Source organism: Cajanus cajan, chromosome 9 (assembly GCF_000230855.2).
Source record: "Cajanus cajan strain Asha chromosome 9, NIPB_CcT2T_4, whole genome shotgun sequence".
Classification (NCBI taxonomy): domain Eukaryota; kingdom Viridiplantae; phylum Streptophyta; class Magnoliopsida; order Fabales; family Fabaceae; genus Cajanus; species Cajanus cajan.
Genome location: NC_138525.1, coordinates 15,263,371 through 15,290,508, shown reverse-complemented (window position 1 = coordinate 15,290,508; position 27,138 = coordinate 15,263,371). Strand labels below are relative to the sequence as shown.

At 35.0% G+C, this 27,138-nt stretch overlaps 3 protein-coding genes across 4 annotated transcripts; 1 reads left to right on the top strand and 2 right to left on the bottom strand.

The window, feature by feature from the left end:
- The first annotated feature begins 255 nt into the window (after nucleotides 1-255).
- On the top strand, nucleotides 256-5,425 carry LOC114916640 (uncharacterized). Its single transcript, XM_083063654.1, has 2 exons — nucleotides 256-2,579; nucleotides 2,680-5,425. The coding sequence occupies exon 2, from the start codon at nucleotides 3,191-3,193 to the stop codon at nucleotides 3,935-3,937; it is 747 nt and encodes a 248-aa protein (XP_082919780.1). The 5' UTR covers nucleotides 256-2,579; nucleotides 2,680-3,190; the 3' UTR covers nucleotides 3,938-5,425.
- A 2,462-nt stretch (nucleotides 5,426-7,887) lies between these two features.
- On the bottom strand, nucleotides 7,888-12,389 carry LOC145951888 (uncharacterized). Of its 2 annotated transcripts, XM_083064064.1 has the most exons (6): nucleotides 11,054-12,389; nucleotides 10,068-10,463; nucleotides 9,862-9,983; nucleotides 9,691-9,792; nucleotides 9,546-9,617; nucleotides 7,888-9,470 (listed from the first exon to the last, which is right to left on the bottom strand). In XM_083064064.1, exons 2-6 carry the CDS (start codon nucleotides 10,459-10,461, stop codon nucleotides 9,450-9,452), a joined length of 711 nt encoding a protein of 236 aa, XP_082920190.1. In that variant the 5' UTR covers nucleotides 10,462-10,463; nucleotides 11,054-12,389; the 3' UTR covers nucleotides 7,888-9,449. The 2 variants fall into 2 exon arrangements, with proteins under 2 accessions (XP_082920190.1, XP_082920189.1); XM_083064063.1 differs by having other exon boundaries at nucleotides 9,691-9,983.
- Nucleotides 12,390-13,338: 949 nt separating this feature from the next.
- Nucleotides 13,339-16,206, bottom strand: LOC109812329 (patatin-like protein 2). The gene is made up of 7 exons (XM_020376270.3): nucleotides 15,881-16,206; nucleotides 15,555-15,736; nucleotides 15,225-15,414; nucleotides 14,465-14,626; nucleotides 14,021-14,323; nucleotides 13,754-13,929; nucleotides 13,339-13,639 (listed from the first exon to the last, which is right to left on the bottom strand). The coding sequence occupies exons 1-7, from the start codon at nucleotides 16,019-16,021 to the stop codon at nucleotides 13,567-13,569; spliced, it is 1,227 nt and encodes a 408-aa protein (XP_020231859.1). The 5' UTR covers nucleotides 16,022-16,206; the 3' UTR covers nucleotides 13,339-13,566.
- Between the last annotated feature and the right edge of the window lie 10,932 nt (nucleotides 16,207-27,138).

Sequence of the window (27,138 nt, the reverse complement as noted above, 5' to 3'; positions counted from 1 at the left end):
AATCTTACTTTAGGAGAGACCCAACTCATTTTTTTCTTCAACTTTGAACCCATTGGTTCCCCCAACCCTTTCCTTCTATGCTATTCAAAAACTCAAAAGGGATACCATTAACAAATTTATCAACAAATCAGATGCTATATATCATACGTTATGCCTTCTTAGTGTTTCTACATGTTTCATAATTTTCATGATTAATTATGAATTGCAATTATGCCTTCTTGGTATTATTACATGTTTTGCAATTTTCATTATTAATTATGAATCATGCTCTATTTATAATTTCTATATATATATATATATAATCATAAATATTAACCATATGATAATCATGATAATAGATATAATGTACAACATTTAGTTTAAGCTTGTGGATTTTGTGAAAAAAGAGTTACTGCAAAAAAATTGGATTCTTGAAGAATTTTACACTATAAAGTGAGTTCATGGGCTTTTTGACCCAAGTAATTAAAAAAAAATAAAAATACACAAAATAAATTTAAAAAAAAACAATTTATCAAAATAGGTAGTTTTGGACATGTCAGCGCTGATTGGGCATGGATGGCGCCTGGGGGTTGGGCGTTTTATAGAAAACGCCTCCCCCCCAGGCGCCATCCATGCTGAGGTGGCATTGTGCAAAGAAAACGCCCAGGGGGGAGGCGCCATGCACACGTGGCACGTTTGTGTTGAAAATGCCTCCCCCCCAGGCGCCATCCATGCTGAGTTGTGCAAAAAAAAAACGCCCAGGGGTGAGGCGCCATGCACACGTGGCACGTTTGTGTTGAAAACGCCCCACCCCCGGGCGCCATGTGTGCCTATGTGGCATGCACTGAACGCGCCTCCCCACCAGGCGCCATTTGTGCACTGTTCCTCCTTCCCCCATTCGTTTAAATGATGCTCGTGGGTGGGAGCTGCGGAGGTGCTGATAATATTTGTGCAAAAACGCTTGAGGTTCCGGCGCTTCCGTCGCTTTTAGAATACCTGTGTTGCTCACATTTTTTGCTCACACAAGTTTATTTAGACGTTTATCAGGTATGTTTTGAATTTTAATTATTTTAAAGTAAGAAAAAAATATAAATAGAAAATGTTGAGGGGTCTTCGTCACTCGTTTGTGGGTGTGGAACGGCCCGTTCTGTTTTTGGAACGGGCCGTTCTGGATAAAGTAAATGGGTGTTATTTTGGATGTGCAACGGGCAGTTGTGAAATCAGAACGACCCGTTCTACTTTCAGAACGGCCGGTTCTACTTTTAGAACGGGCCGTTGTGAAAGTAGAAAGGGCCGTTGTGGGGCCGTTCTCGTTGTTTCATTTAGTGAAGTATGGATGGGTTCAGAACGGCCCGTTCTGTTTTCGGAACGGCCCGTTCCGAAACCCAAATTTATACACTTTTTGTGCAATGAGAACGGCCCGTTCTGAAACCAGAACGGCCCATTCTCATTGCAGTAATTAATGATTTCAAATTAAAATGTTGAATTATTATGAGGGTTTAAATTAGGTATTTAGGGTTTTATAAAATTTAGAAATAAATTGTTGTTTGAGTTAATTTAATTTGTTTGTTTGTTGAATTATATCAGGATGTCTAGACAGATTATTCATGCAGGACCTATGGATGATTCATTATTAAGGCTTCAACCATTTCATATATCTGAGCATATATGGAATGGAGCTGAGGATAGGGTTCTGAAGGTTAGGAGTGCAAAACAATCAGAGTTGCGTGGTGGTGTCATTCCAGCTGCTGTTCAGGATCTTTTACAGAGGGCTGGATTTCTGGGGATGGCGCAGATTAGTTACTTTCCTGTGGATAATCATTTAATATCTGCGTTAGTTGAGCGATGGAGACCAGAGACCCACACGTTTCACATGTCCTTCGGCGAGTGTACTATCACGTTGGAGGATGTTGCAATTTCACTTGGGTTGAAGATCTCTGGGGCACCCATTACTGGATACACAAGTATGGATTGGGGAGTTCTTGTGCAGCGCCTTCTTGGGATGACACCACCTGAGGCAATGCTTGTTGGGGGTAGATTGAGGATGAGGTGGATTGACCAGCAGTTTTCGGATGTTTCTGAGCATATACATAGTCAGGAACAGTTGGAACGCTATACTAGAGCGTTCATTTTACGCATGATCGGGGGATATTTATTAACTGATCACTCTAGCGCGTTTGTATCCCTCAGATACTTGAGTTTCCTCGAAGACCTAGATGTTTGTGGTCAAATGAGTTGGGGGTCATGCGTCCTGGCAAATTTGTACAGGGAGTTGTGTGTGGCGACGAATTATGATCACAAGGAAATTGCTGGGTCAGGTATTTTACTGCAATTATGGGCATGGTATCGGTTTCCATTTATTGCACCACCTCATCCACCTTTATCTACATTTCATGTTCCTCTAGGGGCAAGGTTAGTAACTATATTACTTGTGATCGATTTTAGAATAAATATATTTAGAATTAATTTGGAAGTTGAAGATTTGATGGTTTTTTTGTTTTTATAACAAGTGGAATAATGCCTTGCATAAACCTAGAGAGGAAACAAAAGAAAAAATTGTGAAGTATAGAGACTATTTTGACCGTTTAAAAAGAGAGGATGTAAGTATTTTATTAGAATATTATATTGAAGATTTTGATAAAAAAAATTGTGATTATAAATGATAATTCGTAAGTACTTAATTGATTGGTTATTTTGCAGTTTGTATGGCAACCATACTTGGAGTTACTACCTACATTACCTCCTTACTGTTTGGAGGACTCACATGTATGGAGGTCAACAGTCCCGTTGATTAATTTCCACATCGTCGAATATCATTATGCAGATCGTGTAATGCGACAATTTGGGATGGTCCAACACATTCCTGCGCCTCCTATTCATCCGGAGAAATTGCATGATCTTTCGTTGAGAGGCAAGGATAACACGGACTGGTCACGCATGCACGTTCAATTTGTGCAGGAGTGGCAGTCACGTCATCATCGTGTATGGACACAACCTGCGTGTGATACACCACACTTGAGCTATAGTTCAGAATACATGGTGTGGTATAGGAAACATACAAGGCGATGGATTTCTCCTTCTACTGCAAAGGAAGGATATGTGGTGAGTACAAATGTACGCATGTTTTTAAATAATTACTTGTGACATATTTTTAAATTTAGTGTACTGATGATATTTGTTATGTTATTTGTAGACCGATGTTCTAGAACACATGTATCATCGCACTAGTGAAGAACATAGGGATGCCTTTGATTTTACCATGATGCATGAGAGCATCGGTCACTACTTGCAGTTGCGAGACGAGGTGAGCAGGGTCAGTTTTCCTTTTACACCGGCTGCAGCTGCAGCATTACCACAAGTAGACGAAGTTCAGGTGGAGCACATTGGGGCGGGTCGACGAGAAGGAAAGGGACTAAGTCATCGGCGAAGGCGAGTTGAACACCAGGGTTTACAAATACCAGTTCCTCCGACTAAGCCACCAACTGGGACATATTATCCGAGTACATTGACCCCGGATGCAGATGTGACACAATATGTGTATGGTACTGCACAGGACACATCTTTTGGGTTTGACACAGCAGGAATGTCTGGTGCAGGTAATTTTCCAGCATCGGAGTCGATGGGTGATGTCCCGAGTATGTCGGCTAGTAGTATGTTCCAGTTTACACCTTCTCCATATGTTCCACACATGATCTCTCCATCAGCACCTATGATGAATTATCCAGATTATCGATTTGGACAGCCGTCATTTATGGGAGGAGGATTTTATGGTGGGGGTTCGTCTTCCCATCATCCAGGTTTAGGGCATGATTTGAATACAGCATTAGCAGCGGAAGCTGGAAGCCCTGAAGGAGATGGTGATGAGTTAGTTCGGAGGAACCCAGATCGTGGTGCTCGCCATAGACAACGGCAATGTATCCTAAGTCCCCATGAGCAGCACATGAGGAGAAACGAATAGGTAATTTGAATAATAAGTTGTTAGTACTTAAACTTAATTCATTGTTTGATATTTAATTATTTACCTAAATGTTAACTTTACTAATATTAAATTTTTTTGACAGTTGATATGCCACCGGACCACGCTGGTTACACGCTCCAGAAAGACGAGAATACGTTGAAGAAGTAATTTGTATTTGTTTTAATAGTTACTGTAAACTTTGTTGTAATTATTTTATTGTATAACTGAACAATTTAATTAAACTAGAATTGACATATGATATAACTATGGAGGAATTTTATTCTTTAAATACACTGCAACATACAAACTTGTTATGCGTTATTGAATACATCTTCAGCCAGCACAGGGCAATTGGTTCTATTATGCCCTTCACGCCTACAATGTCCACATCGTTGCCTCCTTTGGGATTCAGTCCAATCCATTTCATTTCTAATGCGCGTGGATTTTGGGCGTCCCTTTGTACATATCATTGTCTCATCTGGAACTATACGAGGTCCATTAGTAGGTTGAATATTTTCTTCACTTCCAAGTGGGAACCATTGACCTGAATATGCCGCTTTGATGTATTCGTTAGTGTATGCGGTATACAAAAGTTAATGGATCTATACGAACGTGTGCACAGGCTGCTATTGCATGTGAACATCGATATCTATACGCCTGAAAAGCACCACACTCACATTTTCTTTCATTTAGAAAAACATTGAAAACCTTCCCACCTCGTTGTGTGACTGCATTGAAGATTTCTTCAACTTCAAATCTTGTAGACTCATAATCATACCTGCGAACGAAATGAGAGGTTGCTTCTTGTTGATTTGTTTCCATAGCATCCATTAACTTCTGACAGTAACGTTTACCCAGAGCAAGGTCAGCGTTTGCCTGACCTAACCTTTGAATAAAATACTCCACCAACCTAGCATACGTGCATTTAACTAGCGCAGTTATAGGCAAGTTTCGTGCACCCTTAAGGACTTTGTTGACTGCCTCGGACAAATTTGTTGTCATGTGTCCATATCGACGTCCTTCTTTGTCGTGTGCGATTGCCCATTTTTCAAGGGAAATGCCATCAATCCAACGACAAATTTCAGGGCTGACCTCACGGAACCTTTCCAACCTTCTTTCAAATCTATGCTTGTTGGTTGTATACCCTGCCATATAAGAAGTTTATGTATTAATATTTATAAAATTAAAGTAAACATGACACCATATAAAAAATAATAAAGCGTTTAGTACCTATGTTAATCAATTCTTCTTTAAGTTTAGTATTCTTGAATCGGTGGTTGAAGTTGCTAGCGATGTGTCGAATGCAATATACATGATATGCTTGAGGTGGTTGCCACCCTTGGGCATTTGCCACTGCTGACTTTATGCTTTAGTGTCGATCACTTATTAAACAAATACCTTGTTTTCTGGTAACATACCGACGAATGTTAGACAAAAACCATGACCAATCGCTTAGTGTTTCTCCTTCTACTATTGCAAATGCAAGTGGTAACACACGAGCATTTCCATCTTGTGTCGTAGCGATTAGTAGTGTGCCTCGGTACTTTCCATACAAAAATGTCCCATCTATTTGTATAATGGGTTTAGTGTAGTTGAAGGCATCACATGCTGGTTTAAATGTCCAAAAGACTCGACGAAATTGACGGAAATTTGGATCCACTATATTGTTTGACACGTACTCAGTGGTTTCAAGTTTATACACAGACCCAGGACAACATTCAACCATCCTGTCCAACCACCTTGGTAAAAGATCATATGAGTCACTCCAGTCACCATAAACCCTCTCAATTGCCTTTTGTTTGGCTTTCCATGCCTTCCGATACGACACCTTATAGTGGAATTGTCCACTAATTCTTTCTTGAATTAGAGAAATCGAAATGGAAGCATATTCCCTAACCATACCTACAAATAAATGATAACCATGTTAGAAAAAGTCATATGATAAGTTTTAACTCCATAGTTAAATATGCACTAACCTAATATACAACAACATATGAACTCAGAGTCCAATTTGTTGTGATCTTGAGATAGCATGGGGTTAATACATGTGTGTGTCCCACCCCATTTCTTGATGACCCATTTGTTGTTCAATTTACTAGACATAATTGCCCTTAGTTTCCAAGGACAAACTTCATTGCTATTAGGGCATTTGACAGAGAAAACCCTTTGGCCAGACTCAACAACAACAAAAGTTTGATGTGCATTCATAGAATAATGTTTAACAGCCATCTGTACATCATTTTTTGTGTGAAAACGAAGGCCGATATATAGCTCGTCGCCAACTCTCCAAGAATTAGGGACATCTAAACCACGATACCAACTCTCTTGATCTGGATGATTCCAGTCAATATAACTGTAATGTGGAGTTTCTGTCCAAAATGGATTATTTGAAGGTCTTACATGGGAAAAAATTGTTAACTCAATATCCATATTATTTATCAAACTAATAGAACTTGAAATAAACCTGATTCAGTTGGCTGGGGAGGTTTAACTTCATATGGTGATTGCACGCTGACATTGTTGTTTGCATTGACATCTTCTTCATCCTCTGTATCAGATGAATTCAAATCGTCGGCTTCATCACCTTGTCCCAGATTGATATCATCGTCACTCAAGTTTGTCTCAAAATCAATGTTTGAGTCAGGATGATTTATTGGTGGTGAGATTGGAACATTTATGGGTTGTAAATTAGGGATGTTAGTTACCGAATAAGATGTTGTTTGTTCAAATTCATGATGACTAGTGGTTGCCTGAGTTTCATTAACATGAATTGAAGATGACACAACCACATCTACATGAACATACAATTCAATCATATTCATTTTATATTGTCTCTCAAAGCTATCAAACATACACTCAAGATCTTCATCATCACATACATCAACACTTTCATATGATACAGGATCAAGACAACGTAAATATCTACATTGTATGTTGGAGATAATTTGATTAGCATTAAGATGTAACTTTCCATGAATTTTATTCTTTAAATATTCAACATCAATACCACGACTAATACGTATTGTTTTATGACTACCCACAAATGAACAACCCTCAGCAGTTTGGTTAATTGTACCATTGTAATACACTACACAAATGAAAGACATGATTTAAACAAAATTTAACAGATACTAAATAACAAACACAGCAGCTATGCAACAAATCAGATAACAAAAGAAACTAAAGGCAGAAAAGTTGGATGGTGAAATATTTTCAATGGCATTCGTATATTTATAGACCCATGAACAGTGCATTTGTCTACAAAATACATGATCTACACCGTTGATTATGTGGGTGCGATCAGGACCGTTCGTTTCCCCTGCTACTAGGAGACAACACATCTGACCCATGAACTGTGACAGATTTACTTTCAAGATGATCTAGATTGTTGATTCTGTCGGTGCGATCAGGGCCGTCCGTTTCCCCTGCTACTAGGAGACAACACATCTGACCCATGAACTGTGACATATTTACTTTCAAGATGATCTAGATCGTTGATTCTGTCGGTGCGATCAGGGCCGTCCGTTTCCCCTGCTACTAGGAGACAACACATCTGACCCATGAACAGTGACGGATTTAAATTCGAGATGATCTACACCGTTGATTCTGTCGGTGCGATCATGGCCGTTCTTTTCCCCTGCTACTAGGAGACAACACATCTGACCCATGAACAGTGACAGATTTAAAAAATACATGATCTAGACCGTTGATTCTGTCGGTGCGATCATGACCGTTCTTTTCCCCTGCTACTAGGAGACAACACATCTGACCCATCAACAGTGACGAATTTAAAATCAAGATGATCTACACCGTTTAATCTGTCGGTGCGATCAGAGCCGTTAATTTCCCCTGCTACTAGGAGACAACACATCTGCCGCATGAACAGTGACGAATTTAAATTCGAGATGATCTACACCGTTGATTCTGTCGGTGCGATCACGGCCGTCTGTTTCCCCTGCTACTAGGAGACAACACATCTGACCCATGAACAGTGACAGATTTGAAAAATACATGATCTAGACCGTTGATTCTGTCGGTGCGATCATGACCGTTCTTTTCCCCTGCTACTAGGAGACAACACATCTGACGCATGAACAGTGACGGATTTAAATTCGAGATGATCTACACCGTTGATTCTGTCGGTGCGATCAGAGCCGTTCATTTCCCCTGCTACTAGGAGACAACACATCTGACGCATGAACAGTGACGGATTTAAATTCGATATGATCTACACCGTTGATTCTGTCGGTGCGATCAGGGCCGTCCGTTTCCCCTGCTACAGGAGACAACACATCTGACCCATCAACAGTGACGAATTTAAAATCAAGATGATCTACACCGTTTAATCTGTCGGTGCGATCAGAGCCGTTCTTTTCCCCTACTACTAGGAGACAACAAATCTGACCAATGAACACTGAATTTAAATTTAAGATGATCTACATCGTCGATTTTGTCATTGCAATCAGCGAAATTCGTTTAACCTATTTTATACTTTACATTTTCAAATTTTATTTTTCATTGTAACCAATATATTATCACATTTGTTAATCACAAACGTAAATATTATTAATACTTCAACACTTTACTACTACATTCAAATTAAGACAATACTTTTAAACTTCAACAAACACTTAACTATTGTTTAACAACAACGACAACAAATACATGAAGTTAACAAAGTAAACATTGACTGTTTACAAAATAAACAACGATACAAACAAGAAAATCCTCAACCCTAAACCCTACATGAAGTTTAGTTGTCTTTCAAATGAATTGACCATGTTCCACATCTGCAATTGTTGAGGCTCCAGATCTTCAAAAGTAACAAACAAATTAAGTAATAATTCATTCGGGTCTTCTGCAAATTTGTGAAACATGAATGTCACATCTTCATCACAGGTTAAAGGATATGGAGTATATTGCTTTCCTCCATCTTCATATCTAATTGGACAACGATAATGAACTTGACTTATGCGTTTGCTATCCCCTTTGATCAACCTCCTATGTACCTCATTCAACAAATCAACAAGTGTCATGTCTTCGTTAAGTTTGATAACTCTCCCACTAGATGGCATTTGTATGGCATAATCAAGACCGTACTGAGTTTGAAATATCTGAACATTTTGAAACACAGGAGCAAACACTGTTGCTGAACCCATTCTTCGAACTCACTACTACAATATTTCTATCTTAAGTTGAAGAGAAAGTGTCTGAACATAAAAAACACACACACACACACTTATATTTATAGGCAGATGGACCCTAACTAAAATAATAAAATAATATGAAGTGCATAATTTAACAATTTTTTTTTCATTACAAAATTATAAAACAACAACAACAAATACATATAACTAAAATGCACAATAAATATTTAATAAAAAAATTATTTTTTCACGAATATTTAATAACAATATTATCCAAATTTAAATATTGCAATTCACAATACATTACAACCATTCGAATTAACAATAAACCTAAAACTAAATTACAAATACTTTTTGTCATCAAATCAAATATCCTTCGGAATAACCTGAAAAAAATTTAACATACATTTGTTAAACAATATTACTTACAAAATAAATTTTATTTAACTAATACTACTCACCCGTTTTATATTATTTTTAGTTATATTGAGGAAGTAAGGATCACGGAAACGCCTGGGGGCAAACACGACAACCTAAACAAAAAACAAAAAAATTCAATTCAACACATAAATAACATATAATTTCATTTTATACAACAAATTTTACCTGTTTCAGAATTAACACACACCCCACAACAATGTCTTCCCCATATTGTCGGTGTTGCTTAACTTTGTAATGTAAGCTTGCACCAATCGTTGCAGTTGGGTCCTGAAATAAATATTTACAATTAATTACAAAATATTTTCTTTTAATGTATAACAAATTCACTAACCATACCTTTAAATTAATAGTATAATTTCCCTGTCCAGTTGGAGTCATAGACTCCACAAAAGTAAAAACTGTTGGGACTCTTTGTAAATTGTGGTCGATATTAATCAATGAAGTCACTTCAGGTAGACCTATTGTTAAAAAAATACAAATTATAGTTAACATTACTTGCATCATTAAATTTACACACATCAAACTTAATATGCTAAACAAACCTCTAGATTTCACATAATGCATAGCATAGCGCCACGGGTTAGAGTTGAACACCAACATCGCAGGTCCATTAAGATCAGCCAAAAACTCTTGTGTTGGCAACGGATTTTCAGCTTCCCTGTTCCTCATTGTAGCTTGGACCAAACCAGCTGGTCCAGGAATAACACGACCAATGTCACGTGTACTCGATGTCTCTTCGTCATCATCCCCAAGTTTTGGTGTAGGGGGTGACAACGGAGACAATGGCTCCTGTTCTCGAGCCTCTTCAGCCTGTCTTGCTACCATTGCACTTCTCATTGACGCCAAAAATTGTTCATCTGTCCATAATTCATTTGATGGAACAATGTCTACTTCTTCATCACTATCAGGTACGTAATCAATACCTCTACGAGACATTCCTAATCAAATACAAATCAAATTAAATATTACTCTTATGTTGTCCCGGTTTCAAATATTCAATATAATATCACAACTTTTAACAATGCAATAAATACATATATTCAATTATAAAAATCAAATTAAATAGCTTTTTCATTTAAAAAAATTTTAATTGGGCCACTGGAACAGAACGGGCCGTTCTGAATTTCAGAACGGCCCGTTTTGACTTCAGAACGACCCGTTGTGATTTCAGAACAGACCGTTCTGAATTCACAACGTCCCGTTCTGAATTCACAACGGCCCGTTCTGAGGGAACTAATTACAGGTAAAATTTTCATTCAGAACGCCCTGTTCTAAAAAGAGAACGGGTCGTTCCAAACCAAATCTTACCAACCATTCGTTACAAACAGGAATGGCCCGTTCTGAATACGTGCTTTCTCAGAACGGCCCGTTCCACGTGTTTCATTCTCGTTTTCAACTTCAAACTAAAAAAAAAAAATTATCTTTTAATTTTTATACCACTCTACTATACAAACCCAACAATGATACATACATAGAACATATAAAATTTAAATTTTAAATTTACAAATATTTAAAAACTCTTACTTACTTGAAGCACCTGGACCACCAAATAAAAAATACGTTGGACCACACACCGAACAAATGAATCTTGTGCAACCCAATACATTTAACTAATTTGATAGCGCCTGACCCTCAGGCGTTTTTGTAAATTTGTACTGAGGTGCAGACATGGCAAAACGCCTGGAGGGGAGGCGCTTTCAGTGTGTGGCACATCGACTGCACATGGCGCCTGGGGGGGAGGCGCCATCAACAATCTTCTGCCACGTGTACAACACGCCTCCTCCCCCAGCGTTTTCTTTTTACAGTCAGCTTACATGGCGCCTGGGGGGGAGGCGCCATCAACAATCTTCTGCCACATGTACAACACGCCTCCCCCCCAGCGTTTTCTCTTCACCGTGCCACATCTGCATAGATGGCGCCTGGGGTGGAGGCGTTTTCTAAAAAACGCCTACCCCCCAGGCGTTTTCAGTGCCACGTGTATGCTTACCTGTCCAAAATCACCTATTTCGGTAATTAGTTTTTTTTTAAAATTTATTTCATGTATTTTTTTTTTTTTTTAATTTACCGAGGTCAAAAAGCCGAGTTCATGTTTACGGAAAAATGGTTACATGATTTACTGAGGTTCTCAAGTTATTAGAATAAGACCTGATGAGTTGATAACACTATTGGCCCCGCACTCGCAATGTGTTGTAGTGCTTGAAAGTTGAAACTGTATCTTAGGTAACCTTCGTTAACACTACAAAAAATAGCAAAAATAAATTAATTAGCGAGTCAAATAACAAATCCCCTCTCCAAAGCTCCATCTACAATAAAGGGCACATCTATAAACTCTCGCTCAACAGCCTCTTGCTAGGACCTCTCTTCCAACTTCCTGACAGGCCCAATCCCCTCTCCTCTGTTTTCAACCTCGTTGTTCTCCAACCGCTTCCAGGGGGAGATTCCCCTGCAACTCACATTGATCCCAGATTTAACACCTCCTCACCAATTGGGCCTCCTTGCTCGCTTTTCTTGCTTTCGACGTCTCCAATAACACGAACGGAGGAAAACGTTAATGGTGAGCCTGAACGAAAGCACGAGAAAGCTGAGACCAAAGTTACAAGAAAGAAAATAGCAGAGACCCAAAAGTGAAAACTGAAGCACGAGAGAGTGGATAACAAAGTTGAAAAAGTGGAGAACACAATCGTTAATAAAAGAACCGATTTTGTATATTACATATAAAATTGGTTCTTATAAGACCGATCTTAAAAATAGAAACATGACAAACTTTTTTAAATTAGTTAGTTAGAACTGATTTTGTATACTATATATAAGATCAACTCTAAAATAATCGATTTTAAAAGTAGTAACAAAGGTACCTTTTAAAATTGGTTAAATGATAACCAATTTTAAAATATTATTTAAAATCGATTAAAATTTAACTAATTTTAAAAGTGGTGATTTTAATTACAAAAATGTCACCGCCTCATTTTTAAAATTGGCTTCCTCTTAACCGATTTTAAAATTCCGATCTTAAAAGTTATTTTTGCACTAGTGAATAATTATGGTTGCAGAAGGTTAAAATTGAATCATCAATCCTTTTAATTGGATAGAAATGATGCATTGTTAATGTCAATATTTATCTATAATATTTGATATTACATTTAATATAATATTTAAATATTATTTCTAATTAAGTGACAACATATGAGGTCACATGCAATGAGTAAAAAACTTGGAGTAAATCATTAAATTAAATGAACTTTAATTATTGGTGAATTAATTAAATAAGATTTGACTAATTGATAAAAGATTTAATTAAATTTGACAAAAATTTGGGCTTCTATTATACAAATCCAATAAGAATATAAATTAGATTAAACAATAGTCTATAAAAGGACGTGTTAACCTAATTGTTTCAATAACATGACAATTAATGTTTTGTAGTTACAAAACTAATCATGTCCTCTATATAGTTAGCACCAAACCTGCTCCAATAATGTTTCTCGTGTGGACTGAGTTCGAGTACCATGCTTTTAGTGGTTGGTGATCAAAGAATTGTTACTCTTTCATCTAAACAAAGATTTTTCTACCGAAAATTTTTAAAGCACGAGGTAAAAATTTTTAAACCATTAGTGTGGTTCTTGTCCGTGAAAAATGGTTTATTCTGCTCATGAGATTTTTTAATGAAAATTATTTTTTAAAAATTTACCCCATGATATATGTGTTTTTAAAACTCCAACACACATGTAATATTATATTTAAAATAATATGAATCAGATTTCACAAAATTATATTAACAAATGTTCTAGCAGTGAATCTAAGAATTTGAGAATAATAAATGTATTGGGAGTAATAAGAATTTGTATTATTGTATTTGAATTACAACTAATGCCCGGTAACCAAGTTAGAATAAAATAAAACAAACAAACCAGCCCCAAAGGATACTTTTATTTTTTCAACAAGCAATTTAATTTTAGAACTGTATCTAAAACAAATATGAAAATTAATTAAATCACTAAATCTAAAGAAACTGAACGCGTGTGTATACAATAAAAGGAATTATTAGAAGGCCTTCTTAGTGTGTGGGGATCTCATTTCACGGAGTCTCCTCTCTTGTGAAAGTATTTTTGCAAACCTGAATACATCATAATCAAACGTAAGTGTTATTCATATAATTGTTAATTGCATTGCAATATATACTTGGTAATTAAATACTACATGAAAATGCCCTTTAATATATTTAGCTAACCTTTTGAGAGCATCTTCATTGGTTCCCCCATTTTTGAGTGGCTCAGAGAGACCATTCTCTAAATTGACCCTAGAGACTGGTTTCTTTAACAGATTTTCTCCAATTTGGCAAAGTTTCTCCAAGTTCTCCTTTGTAGCAATGTCAACAGAAGAATCCGTTCCAGTCAACGTGTCATCCTGCAATAAAATGTTGTTTAACAAAATTAATTTCATCATTCCTATAATATATAGTAGAAAGAAAGAGGTATATTAGAAATGAATTAATTACCTGTATTCGAAGGTAATTGTCTTCTGAATGAAGTGCTTGAGTGACAGCAGATAAATGGAAATCAACCATATCTGCACTGGATTGAGTGAAAACATCAATTAAGGGAGTAGTACCACTATGAGTTAGCCAATCCAATAATCCCCATTTCGCTGCCATTGGTGCATTGAATTTTTCCTCATTTTTTGCTGTTCCAGTGCCTATTGAAATTATTAGGAACCGACCATATTCCATAGGCTTGATTGGAAAGAAATCAGAATTTTCCTTAATGATTTGCTTTGTTACTTCGTTCATCGCAACCAAGGTCTGGATCACGAAATTCCACAAAAAAAAAAATTAATTAAATAACAATTTAATGATGCTTCCAATGTATGGTTAATCATTATATATAGTAATTAAATTAATAAAACTTTGAATAAGAATTAATTAGTGAATAGTTATACATACGGGGTTATTTGCACAAACGCCACCATCAATAAGGTTGAATTCGTGAACTTTCCCATTTGAATCTTGGTTGCTGAAATTGTGAGCAGGGAGATAAGTTGGTGCAGCGGACGTGCTGATACATATGTCTGAGAGTTTGGCATCCAAGCCAGTGGACATCTTAACCTGCATCAATTTCAAATCAGTATTTAGACTATATGGCTTGTCATTAATTTGATTTTGTTAAATTAAATTAGTTACAGAATTATTTTTCACACATTCGGTTAAACATACTCAATATTTTCCTTTAATCGTCTTAACATAATTGCTGGTTCTATATATATATTTTAAAAAAGACACACAATATATAGCTGCAAGTTTAAAAACAATGATATCTAATTTTTATTTTTTAACCGAAAATTAAATAGAATAAAAAATACACGAATTAATTTTTTTCCTTTTATCGCTGTTACATAAAAATAATATATATAGAGAGATATAGATAGATAAAGGGATGAATATGTGGCTGGCTTTGGCTTTAACCAAATAAATATATTTTTATTCTAGAAAAGCAATTATTTGTGCTTATTAGTTAACAATTACTGTTTGACACATATTGCTGATGCCGCATTCTTCTGGAGTCAAAATTTCAAGCCATGAAAGTCCAAGTAGATTCATAAACTAATAAATACCCCAACCTCCCACCCCGAAAGTGGGGAAGAGAAATCATTTAACATGTTAAAGGAAAAGAAAAGAAAGTAAAGAAGAGAGAATAGGAAGAGACCTGGTAAGATGAGAAAATAATTGGTTGCAAACACTTGATGTCGAATGTCGGAATGACAACGTTAGTGAGGGTCTCATGCAAGCGAATGTCTCCGAGTTTGTCTCTCACGACCCCATGCAGGTATTTCCCGTCGTATTTGGGTCCTCCCATAGACCTCATTAACTTTGCTAACATCGTCCCACCGATCCCACTGCAACAATAATGCATGCCACATATTAATTAATTAATTGGACCCCAAATACACTCATTAATTTAATAATCTCTCAATTATAACTAGTTATAATTGAGTTGAGATGCAATGATTCATATTGGTACAACAATATTAATTACCTATGCTGTGGGAAAATTTTTGGACAGTGTTCCATGTAAAAAGGTTTGATTTCTTTGGCAGAAAAAAGTGGTCGATTGTTGTTGTCTGGAGCAGTTAACATAGCAGTTACAAGACCACCCGTGCTTGTTCCTGATATCACATCAAAGTAGTCTGCAAGCCTTGCATCTTCACCATCCAACTCCTGCATCATGGTACCAATCAATACATATATCAATCAAATTATTCTTTCAATTTTTAGTGATGATTAATTAGAAAATGGACAATAAAAGGTATATAGTACATTAGTACATGTAGGTTCATGCATTTGATATATTTATATATATACCTGAAGCTGAGATTCAAGGAAAGCAATAATGGTAGCGGGGATGATGCCCCTAATACCACCCCCATCGATGCTAAGAATGGTTACTAAGTTTCCATAAGTTGGAGGCTGAATTTGTTCAATGGATGACTGAGTTCTCTCCATCGATATAATATTTGAAATTAGGGCAAATTGTAGGTTTTGGTGTGTACAAAATATTATCACCTTATGTAAGGTTTAATGTTAAGAGAATTTGCTTAAAGCAAGTGCTGTAGTTTCTTTATGCAACAGAATTATTGGTAGCTAAGGAAAGATAGAGGCTTGGTGGGTTTGTTGGTAGCTAATTTGCATGCGGGTGGTGGTATTTATAGTGGCACCAAGCAATGCATACCTTATAAATTTTGATTAGTGCAGAGTTTAGACTCAAAAGAGGAGGAATTATTTAATATAGGAGGACATGGTCAATGGTAAAAATGTGGAATTGATCTCCCTAATCTACAGGACACACGGTCTTTGAAGAAATTTCATCCAAACAGTACTACAAGACGACTGCATAACTTTCCTATCTTACCGATGATTGACCTAACTTGCATGTATGTATGTATCATGGCGATGGCTATTTAGTATAATATTTATGAAGAGCGTGATTTGCACGTGGTGATATAAGATCTCCTGAAACTGTAGATGTGGCTACTAGGTCGTGATGGGATGAATACGAAGTGAATCATGCATGAATCATTAATGTTTTAGATATTGAAAGAAGACTTGTCAATAATACACACACTTTCTACAACTTTGTCTCATTCCACGGTCACGTACGTGAAGATGACGGATGTAATGTTAGGTTTTAAAAAATAAGGCAATCTATTTAAATCGGAATATTATTTTTTATTTTCTATCTTATAAAAATTATGCAAACGTCGTATTTTGTTTTAAGCGAACATAAATGATTCCATGAGTGTCAGCTTCTTCTAATTAATTATGATTTTGTTAAACGAACTAATAATGAGCATGCGTACGTGTTACCTGTCAAATGGACGTGGGAAAATTAAATTGTTACAATTAGAATGGTAATGATAAGGTCTACACACAATTTTAAATTGGTTAGTGCTTCTTTCAAAGTTTAAGATATACTAGTGTATTATATTCAGGAGGCTGGGCAACTTGCTACCATGATTGATTAATCTAAACCACACAAGCACTTTGATTTTCAAGCAGCCATTTCCCTAAGGGATGGATCAAAAAATTTATGAAAAGTCCGAAATAATTTAATAATAAATATTTTATTATAATTAATAAATTAACCATATGCGTTATATTTTTATTTGAGTTGTGTTCTAGCGTCACCATAGATCGAGATAAGAGTTACTTCTGTTAAATTATGATGTAAATTCTAGAAAAGAAAAAGAAAATTCTAGAAGCATAAGATAAGGTGTATAAAGAAAAAGAAAATTATAGAAATATAAGATAAGATGCACAAGTCTCTAGAAAAAATTAAAAAAAGTGTAAAGACTTGAAAAGTTTAGAAAATTCTAGATAATTCCACTATCATCTAGAGATGGAGCACCATGTCACCATGCCTATAAATAGGCAAATTGGGACTTCATTGTAACAACAACAACAATTACCACCACTACTACTCTCTAAATACAAATAAGTTTCTATTATTCCATCAACTATTCCCTTGACAACTATCATATTCTAATAGTGGTATCAGAGCTACTTTCGGTCATCTACTAGGCGTAGAAAAATCACCCAACAACTTCTAAAATTCCCTTCTATACTTATAAACATTTTTCTTTGATCTATGGCCTCCAATACCATTAATTTTTCATCTATCCCTTTACCAGTTTTTACTGGTGAAAATTTTGATCTTTGGAAGCTCAAACTAAAGACATATTTTATCTCACAAAAGTTGTGGGATATCGTTCAATCTGGTTATACAAAACCAGATAATACTATCACTCTGTCTAAGGAGGAGCAGAAGAAGTTAGAAGATTATGAACAAAAGGATGCACAAGCACTGTTTGTTCTTCAACAAGCTGTGGGAGAAACTATCGCTAAAAAGATCGTGGACGCCGATACTGCAAAAAAGGCATGGGATATTTTGGAAGAAGAATTTGAAGGCAATGAACAGGTACGCTCCGTCAAGCTACACGATCTAAGAAGAGAATTTGAGACCATTAAAATGAAGGAATCCGAGACCATTGAAGAATACTATGGAAGAATAAAAGAAATAGTTAATAAAATGAAATTATATGGAAAAGAAATTAAGGAGAAGAGAGTGGTAGAAAAAATTCTTATCACTCTCACAGAAAAATATGATTCCATTGTAGCTTCCATAGAAACTTCCTCGGATCCATCCTCTCTATCGGTGAATAAATTAATTGGTCCTCGGAGCGCACGAAGCAAGATTAAATAGCCGTGTCGATATAAATTCATTTGAAAATGCATTTCAATCAAAGCTTAAATTACAGTTTAGAAATAAAGAAGATGGAGGAAAGAAAAATGTTGGAGAATATTCTAGAAACAAAGATTCTAGAAATTTCTCTGGAAACAAAAAAGATAAATACCCTTTATGTGGTATTTGCAATAGGCCGGGACATGCAGAAAAAGATTGTTGGCATCATGGAAAGCCAATATGTCACTATTGCAATAAACTCGGTCACGTGGAGAAGTACTATCGTAACAAAAATAAAAATCAAGCAAATTTTGCCAAAGAGCATAATCAAGAGCAACGTCTGTTCTATGCTAACCAAGAATCTTGTGACAATGGAGATGGAAGCTGGTACTTGGATAGTGGATGCAACAATCACATGGCCAAGGACCAAAGCATCTTTGTAGACATTGATAACTCTGTCAAAGTCAAAGTTCGACTGAGAAACGACACCATGATGGAGTCTCAAGGCAAAGGCACTTTCATGGTGGAGACAAAAAAAGGTACGAGACTCATCAAGGACGTGTTACTAGTTCCCAATCTTAAAGAAAATCTTTTAAGCATTGGCCAAATGATGGAAAATGGGTATTCTCTTCATTTTGAAAGAGATATATGCAAAATTTATGATAGTAAAAGGGTAGAGATTGGCCAAGTAAAAATGGAGAAGAGAAATAGAAGCTTTCCTCTAAGCTTCAACCGTGGCACAAATATTGCCATGAAGGTAGAAGTTGATGACTCATGGCTCTAGCATCGGAGATTTGGCCATTTCAATATTCATGCCTTAAAGCTTCTACATCAGAAAGGTATGATGAGAGATCTACCCAACCTAAAAGAAAATAATGAAGCTTGTAAAGGATGCCTTCTCGGAAAGCAACACCAATTACCGTTCTCGAAAAACAAAGCATTGAGAGCCAAGGACTTGTTGGAGCTAATTCATACAGATGTTTGTGGACCGATAAGGACACCATCACATATCAACAACAGGTATTTCATCCTCTTCATTGATGACTTTTCTAGAATGACGTGGGTCTATTTTCTAAAGACAAAGTCAGAAGTCTTTGGAATATTTAAGAAATTCAAGGCCCTTGTCGAAAAGCAAAGTGAAAAACAGATAAAAGTACTTAGAAGTGATCGCGGCAAGGAGTATACATCTCGTGAGTTTGACAAATTTTACAAAGATGAAGGCATAGAGCGACAACTTATAGTCGCATATACTCCACAACAAAATGGTGTGTCTGAGAGAAAGAATCGCACAGTCATGGAGATGGCAAGATCGATGTTGAAGGAGAAAGGACTGCTAAATACATTCTGGGCTGAAGCAGTCTACACTATAGTCTACCTACTCAACAGATGTCCTACTAAGGCAGTTCAGAACAAGACTCCAATAGAAGCTTGGAGCGGGAAGAAGCCATCAGCTAAGCACCTAAGGGTCTTTGGATCTATCTGCTACATTCATGTGTCAAATAAAAAAAGGCATAAGTTAGAAGACAAGACTGTACGAGGCATATTCTTGGAATACATCTCACAATCAAAAGGCTACCGAGTCTACAATCTTCAGACAAAGAAGCTAATAATCAGTAGAGACATTGAAGTAGATGAAAATACTACTTGGAACTGGGAAGAAGAATGAATTGAGAAGAAGACTATATACATGCCCATCAATCAACCAACTACATCAAGTCTGGAAGACAACAATCAAGACATTGTTATCTCTCCAAGAATAGTTCCAGAACAAGAAGAATCATCACCTGAGTCTACTCCGAGACGAGTTAGATCACTTGTAGATATATATGAAACCTGCAACTTGGAAGTACTTGAACCAGGAAGATTTGAAGAGGCAGTAAACCAAGAAGTATAGGTCAAGGCTATGGAAGAAGAGATTAAAATGATTGAGAAGAATAATACATGGGAGCTCGTAGATTTCCCTCATGGAAAAGATATCATTGGAGTAAAATGGGTATATAAAACAAAGCTTAATCCTGATGGAACTATATAAAAACACAAAGCAAGATTGGTCGCTAAAGGCTACTCACAACAGCCAGGAATGGACTATAATGAGACATTTGCTCCAATCGCACACCTAGACACAATAAGAGCTTTAATAGCTCTTGCGGCACAAAAAGGATGGAACATCTACTAATTAGATGTCAAGTCTGCATTTCTAAATGGCGTACTTGAAGAAGAGATCTATGTGGAGCAACCACCAGGATTCTTGATGAAAGGCCATGAAGGCAAAGTGCTGAGATTGAAGAAAGTTTTATATGGTCTAAAGCAAGCTCCTCGAGCATGGTATAGTAAGATCGACCAGTATTTCACTAATCATGGATTCAGGAGGAGTAAGAGTGAGCCTACACTATACATCAAGACTCAAGGTTAGCATACTCTCTTACTCTCCCTATATGTAGATGATCTTATTTATACTGGAACCAATACAAATATGATGATGGAGTTTAAAGAAGACATGATGAAGACCTTTGAGATGACTGATCTTGGCTTGATGAGTTACTTCCTCGGTATAGAGGTAAGTCAGAGAAATAATGGAATGTTCATCTCACAAAAGAAATATACAGAAGTTTTACTAAAGAAATTTAATATGTACGAATGCAAACCTGTAAGTACACTGCTAGTAACGAATGAGAAACTACAAAAGGTGGATGGAGCACTAGAAGCTGATGCATCCCGATATAGGAGTCTAGTTGGAAGTCTTCTATATCTCACATCCACAAGACCAGACATTATGCATGCCACAAGTCTTCTATCAAGATTCATGCAAAAGCCAAGTCAAATTCACTATGGAACAGGAAAAAGAATATTGAGATACCTACAAGGCACAAGGGAGTTTGGTATATGGTATAAAACCATGACCAAATCAAGGATGATTAGCTATATCGACAGTGATTGGGCAGGATCAATAGATGACATAAAGAGTACATCAGGATATGCCTTCTCACTAGGATCTAGATTTTTATCTTGAGCGTCAAAGAAGCAAGCAACAGTTGCACAATCAACAATAGAAGCAGAGTATATAGCAGCTACTGAAACTACAAGTCAAGCAATATGGCTACGAAGAATACTTGAAGAAATGAGTGAACAACGAGATGGACCAACTGTTATATACTGTGACAACAGATCAGCAATAGCAATGACAAAGAATCCAGTTCATCATCAAAGAACGAAACACATAGCCATCAAATATCACTTTATCAAAGAAGTAGAGACAACTAAGCAAATTTAACTTGAATATTGCTCACCAGAAGATCAAGTTGCAGACATATTTACAAAGGCACTACAAGAGCGAAGTTTGAACAACTATGGACTATGCTTGGAGTTACCGAAATTTGCATCAAGGAGGAGTGTTAAATTATGATGCAAATTCTAGAAAAGAAAAAGAAAATTCTAGAAGCATAAGATAAGGTGTATAAAGAAAAAGAAAATTCTAGAAACATAAAGATAAAATGTACAAGTCTCTAGAAAAAAAACAAAAAGAGTGTAGAGACTTGAAGAGTTTAGAAAATTCTAGATAATTCTACTATCATCTAGAGATGGAGCACAATGCCTATAAATAGGCAAATTGGGACTTCATTGTAACAACAACAATTACCATCATTACTATTACTCTCTACATAAAAATAAGTTTCTATTATTCCACTAACTATTCCCTTGACAACTATCATATACTAACAACTTCTAATTCTAATGCATTCTCAGTCCCATCGTGCCAGGTTTTTTCCGAGACCGACTCTACTGATAAAAAATAAGCTTACTCCTTAAAATCACCTTCTTGTATATATTTATTCCAAATTGAGGAGATTAAATGTGCATTGTGCATAATTCCATAATTTTGTGCATGGAGAAAGATAATCAAGTCACTGATGGAAATATGTGCTCATGCACCTAATAGTTTTTAGTTTTTTTTTTTCTTCTTATTTTGATTACAGTTTTTTAACATGTTATAGCGAGGGCTGTGAATCGCGTCCTAAATTGTTACTAATTGTAGAGATAATAAAATAAAATAAAATAAAAAAGTCAAAATTGATGACAATTAGGCAAATGGTACACCTTGCACTAACGTTTATTTATTTATTATTTTTAGTAAAATCTGAATTGAACCAATGTTTTAGAGGGGTCAAACAATATATGTATATTATTTTTTCAAAAGAACAACACTGACAGACTAGTGGACGGGTGTGAAGGTTGGTATGTGGCAATGAGATAGTTTTATTGCGCCATAATTTTTCTTTTTGAGCACCATCAAGAATATGTCATCATTGTTTATATGCAGCACCAATTGATCCAAGAAAGAGCCTCGGATTAAGCTCCAGACTTGTACTTTGGCTTCATTGCCAGACTACTCTCTGCTTCCAGTTAAGCTGCTAATAGCTAGGTGGATGAAGAAGCGATAAGAATTTTGATGCCCAACTTAATAATGGATTAAATGTTTGAAATCTCACACCTGACAAATAATAAAGTGAAATTAGAGTGTATATATATAAAGGAAAATAATTTTTATTTTATAATTTGTTATTATAAGATTAACTTAAACTCAAATTTATTTTCTTAAAATTAATCAAATACTACTTTATTAAAATAAAGAAGAAGCTACATGATTGTGAGGGGGAATATGATCTATGGAATGATGGCCAGGAGCAAAGGCAATTATTAATGTCACCTCACTTAGGGGTCTTTATCACCTGTCTTGCACCATTAATGAGGCAGAAATTTTTTATGAATTTGAATTTAATAAATTAGAGATAACATAATTTTATGATGAGTTTGAATCATATATCCTTTGAACCATTCCAATTCAGCCAACTTGAGAAGTAGAAAAGGCTAAACAAATCCAACTTCAACACTTCTAAATAAAAGACCAAATATAGCATATATATTTACGAAGACATCACCAATAATTAAATTTGAATAGCTACAAGTTATGCTTATAGTTACAGAAATTTACATAAAAAAATAGTGTATTAAAATAAGTGATACAAATTTCTAGACTATTCTTAAAAATTATAGATTAAGTAAATTTATTGTGTGCATTACAAATTCTTCAAAACTCTATATACTCACAAAACCTAGAATGTAATAAATAATTTCATAAGGCAAGAATCAAACTAATTAAGGATTTAGTATGTATTTAGATAAAAGTTTTCAATTCAACTCATTTTAACTTAAAACAATAACTTTGTTATTTTTAAATTTCATGTATTAAAAAGTAAAAAACACATATTTCAATATTTTATAATAAATATTCAAACACACTCCTAATGACAATCTACGCACCCTTTCAAATATATATGTGTATATATTTCACAGATATAATATTAAATTATATTTTATATATTTATATTTTATATCGTTTCATATAATCCAATGATTCGGTATCTCTACCAAGTAAATCACGTGACCTAGTTTCAATTAAAGTTTTAGCTTTAAAAAAAATCTTTTTACAACACATCTAAACGTTCTCCCATGCCTTAAATTTCCACCAACCAGTCCCACCAGTCATTCCCGTTTTGATCAAGTACTCTTACAAGTCTTTTACTATTACATAATTTTTTATTAAGAATTTTGAATTATGCTCATAATGAAGTCCAAGAATGGGGTAGTTGAAGGTTTGCAGAGAACTCTACCTAGGGCTGGAAATCTTAGATTGTTCTTGTGGAACATTGTGGGGTTTTCCATTTGGCTAGATTTTTCATTCAGTTCCTCAATAAGGGCAAGGGGGCTTGAAAATCAAGTGAGAACAATCGTGATAGCAGGTAGCTCAACCTCCTAAACAATATGAATGCAACAATTAAAACTTATGCTTAATTATGAACTGAACCCATATGATGTTTGAGAAAAAAAAATCATATGATGTACTCGAATTATTTATTTTAGTCCTTTAAATTATAGTTGCATGTAATCATTAATTTTTGGCGTTAATCTATGTCATTATATATTTGGTTGTTCTTAATTTTTAGGAGATTAAAATAAAAATAAAAATAAAATAAAATTTAAGACGAAAATTAAAATGAGATACTAAATTAAAAATTATAGAAATATGCTATATTACATGATAGACTAAAGTAGGAGTACATTAATGAAAACAAGCACTATTAATCGTTTCAAAAACTATTTTAAAAGAGACTAAGGTGGCGTTTCTTAATTTCTTTTTAAGGTGTCAACTTACATTTTCAGAAATCGCATTTAATAGGAACGTTATTTACATATATATTTAGAAAACGTATTTAGTTATAGTCTAATATTTCTAGGAGTATTTTTTTTAGCTTTAAAATAATGATTAGAGGAAACGGTTACAAGTGTGTTTTGATGTAATTTCAATATTTTTGTGGAAATACACTCTTAACAGAACTTTTTTATTATTTTTTTTTTATCATAGTATTGATATACACTACTGGAAAATCAGCATATTACATCATCCCTTTTACGTCGGAAATACGAAAATCCGACGTAAAAAAAACGCGGTGACATTTTGTAATTTTTGCGAACTTTTTTACGTCGGACCTGGTAAGGTATGACGTAAAAAGTCAAATCTACGTCGGAGGTATGTTGTGTCCGACGTAGATTTGACATTTTACGTCGGACCCTACCAGGTCCGACGTAAAAAAGGACGCAAATTTGAATAAGAGAGCGCAAGGCACACCGCACGCATTTACTCTTCATCACTTTTCATTTTTTTCTCTGTAAACCCTCTCTCTCCTTTGTTACTGAATCGTTTTTTTGTCTTTTGCAAAGGGATGAACTCTTTGTTACTCATTCGCACATTGTTGCTGTTCCTCAGGTATGAATCAAGGTTTCGTTAGCACTTTTCTACTTTGCATTGCTACTGTGGCTATCTGTTTTATTCAATTTTTTAGTTATTCTATTTGTATCGGTAGTGGACGTTTTCTTTTGGGTTGTTTTACGAAGCAGAATGGCTTGTTCTGCTTGTAGAACGGCCCGTTCTGCAAGAAGAACGACCCGTTCTCCAAGCAGAACGGCCCGTTCTCCAAGCAGAACAGGCTGTTCTGCTTGGAGAACGGGTCGTTCTGCTTGCATTCTTATGTTTTTTTTGTTTTTTTTACTACTTTTTTACATCGGATTTCGTAATATCCGACATAAATTTACGTCAGTTTTGCAGGTCCGACGTAAAATTTACGTCTCCCGCTTCTATGTCGGTATGTTTTCTGACGTAAAAAGCTCAAAATATCCGACGTAGTACACCTCTTTTGTTCGAAACCCTCTCCCTTTTCAACTCCGAACGAATGCTTAGTTAGCCGTGAATGAGAACTCTTGTTGGCAGGTAGCTCCATGTAAGGTTAGCTCGAAAGCGAGTTCTTACTCTTTGACAAGAGTATTTATTGAAGTTTTTGACTGCATTAAGATTATCATTTTTTTTATCGAACACAAGATTTAATCTCAAGATTTTGAGATTTGAAAATCAACTACATTACCAGTCAAACCAATAAATCTTAATCTCTTAACATGAGATTGAAAAAAAGTAAGAATATGATAGACAAGTATTTCTAGAAATAAACTGAAAATATTTTTTCAAAACTCACAACCAATAACATAAGTATTTTAAATTCATATATATATATATATATATATATATATATATATATATATATATATATTCACATTTTGAAGAATTAACCTTTTAGTCCTCAAAAACAACTTTTTTCCCTAGAAGAACTTTTAAAAAATCCTTTACATTGCAAGACTAGAAAATACATTTAAACCCTAAAAATTAACATACGTGCACTTCAAGTCACTCACGGAAGTTTTATGAGTGAAACTTAGAAATTTTTTTCTCATAAATTTTATGGGTGAAACTTGAAAATCCCTCCATCACTAGTTTTTTGGCAAAACTTGGAAATCATCCTTCACAAGTTTTCAAACAAAACTTAGAAACCCTCATTCATATGACCTTCTTTCTCATTTAAGAAGATGACCCTCTCTACAAGTCAGATGATTCTTCTCATCTCAAGAGTATTTATTTATTGACCTTACATCTTAATCTTAAAATAGGAAACAAATATTCAAAATAAATATAATATATTTTAATTCTAAACAATATTTTAAAAGAATCAATATCTTTTAAATATAAATAATATTTCAAATATTTGAATTTGGAAATTTAAATTATTTTTCCAACAATTTTTCCCGCAATTAAAATTTTCAAATTTGATCTTCTTATTGTCATGGATGCTTGTTATAATCATTTTTAATCATAATTTTACTCTACAGTATTTCTTGTCTCCATTTCTTAGAGATATTGGAATCCTGACATGTCAATTTTCAATACTCAAGTGACAGATTACCAAACTCCACGAACCATGAGTCGACCTCTCATACTTACATTTATAAAGATGTTCATTATTTATCTCAAAACATATTACATATATTCTAAAAATTCTCCCTTCAAGTTTTTTGAATGAAACTTAGGAACCCTTACGTCACGTTATGAAGCACCGATACTAATTCAATTTGCTTCACATATTCGTATCCGATACGTATTTGACACGATACTCTTGGATACTTCACCAATACGTGTCAATGAAGTATCTTAACCTTTAAAAATAATATAAGAATTTTATTCAATTTTGATACTTTCAAATACTTTACTGATACTTATTAGTGATACGTATCGATAAAGTATTCAAATTTTTTGAAAAATTATGAAATATCCATTACAACCAAATAAGATATATAAACATGTTTAATATAGAAACATAGAAATATTGGTTCTTAATGAACTATAAATGAAAATTGTCTTTTATATAGATAATTTTAAGAAAAGAATGAAATTGATAATATTATTTCTATTTGTAAATAATAAAAAGTAATTTATGATGAA

Coding starts and splice junctions, on each gene's coding strand:
- LOC114916640 (XM_083063654.1), top strand. CDS start 3,191: ATGTATCATCGCACTAGTGAAGAACATAGGGATGCCTTTGATTTTACC.
- LOC145951888 (XM_083064063.1), bottom strand. CDS start 10,461: ATGTCTCGTAGAGGTATTGATTACGTACCTGATAGTGATGAAGAAGTA. Junction 9,618..9,690: donor GTGTGTTAATTCTGAAACAG/GTAAAATTTGTT, acceptor TTTTTTGTTTAG/GTTGTCGTGTTTGCCCCCAG. Junction 9,471..9,545: donor CTAAAAATAATATAAAACGG/GTGAGTAGTATT, acceptor AATTTTTTTCAG/GTTATTCCGAAGGATATTTG.
- LOC109812329 (XM_020376270.3), bottom strand. CDS start 16,021: ATGGAGAGAACTCAGTCATCCATTGAACAAATTCAGCCTCCAACTTAT. Junction 14,627..15,224: donor TTATTTTCTCATCTTACCAG/GTCTCTTCCTAT, acceptor AAATTGATGCAG/GTTAAGATGTCCACTGGCTT. Junction 13,640..13,753: donor AATGAAGATGCTCTCAAAAG/GTTAGCTAAATA, acceptor TGATGTATTCAG/GTTTGCAAAAATACTTTCAC.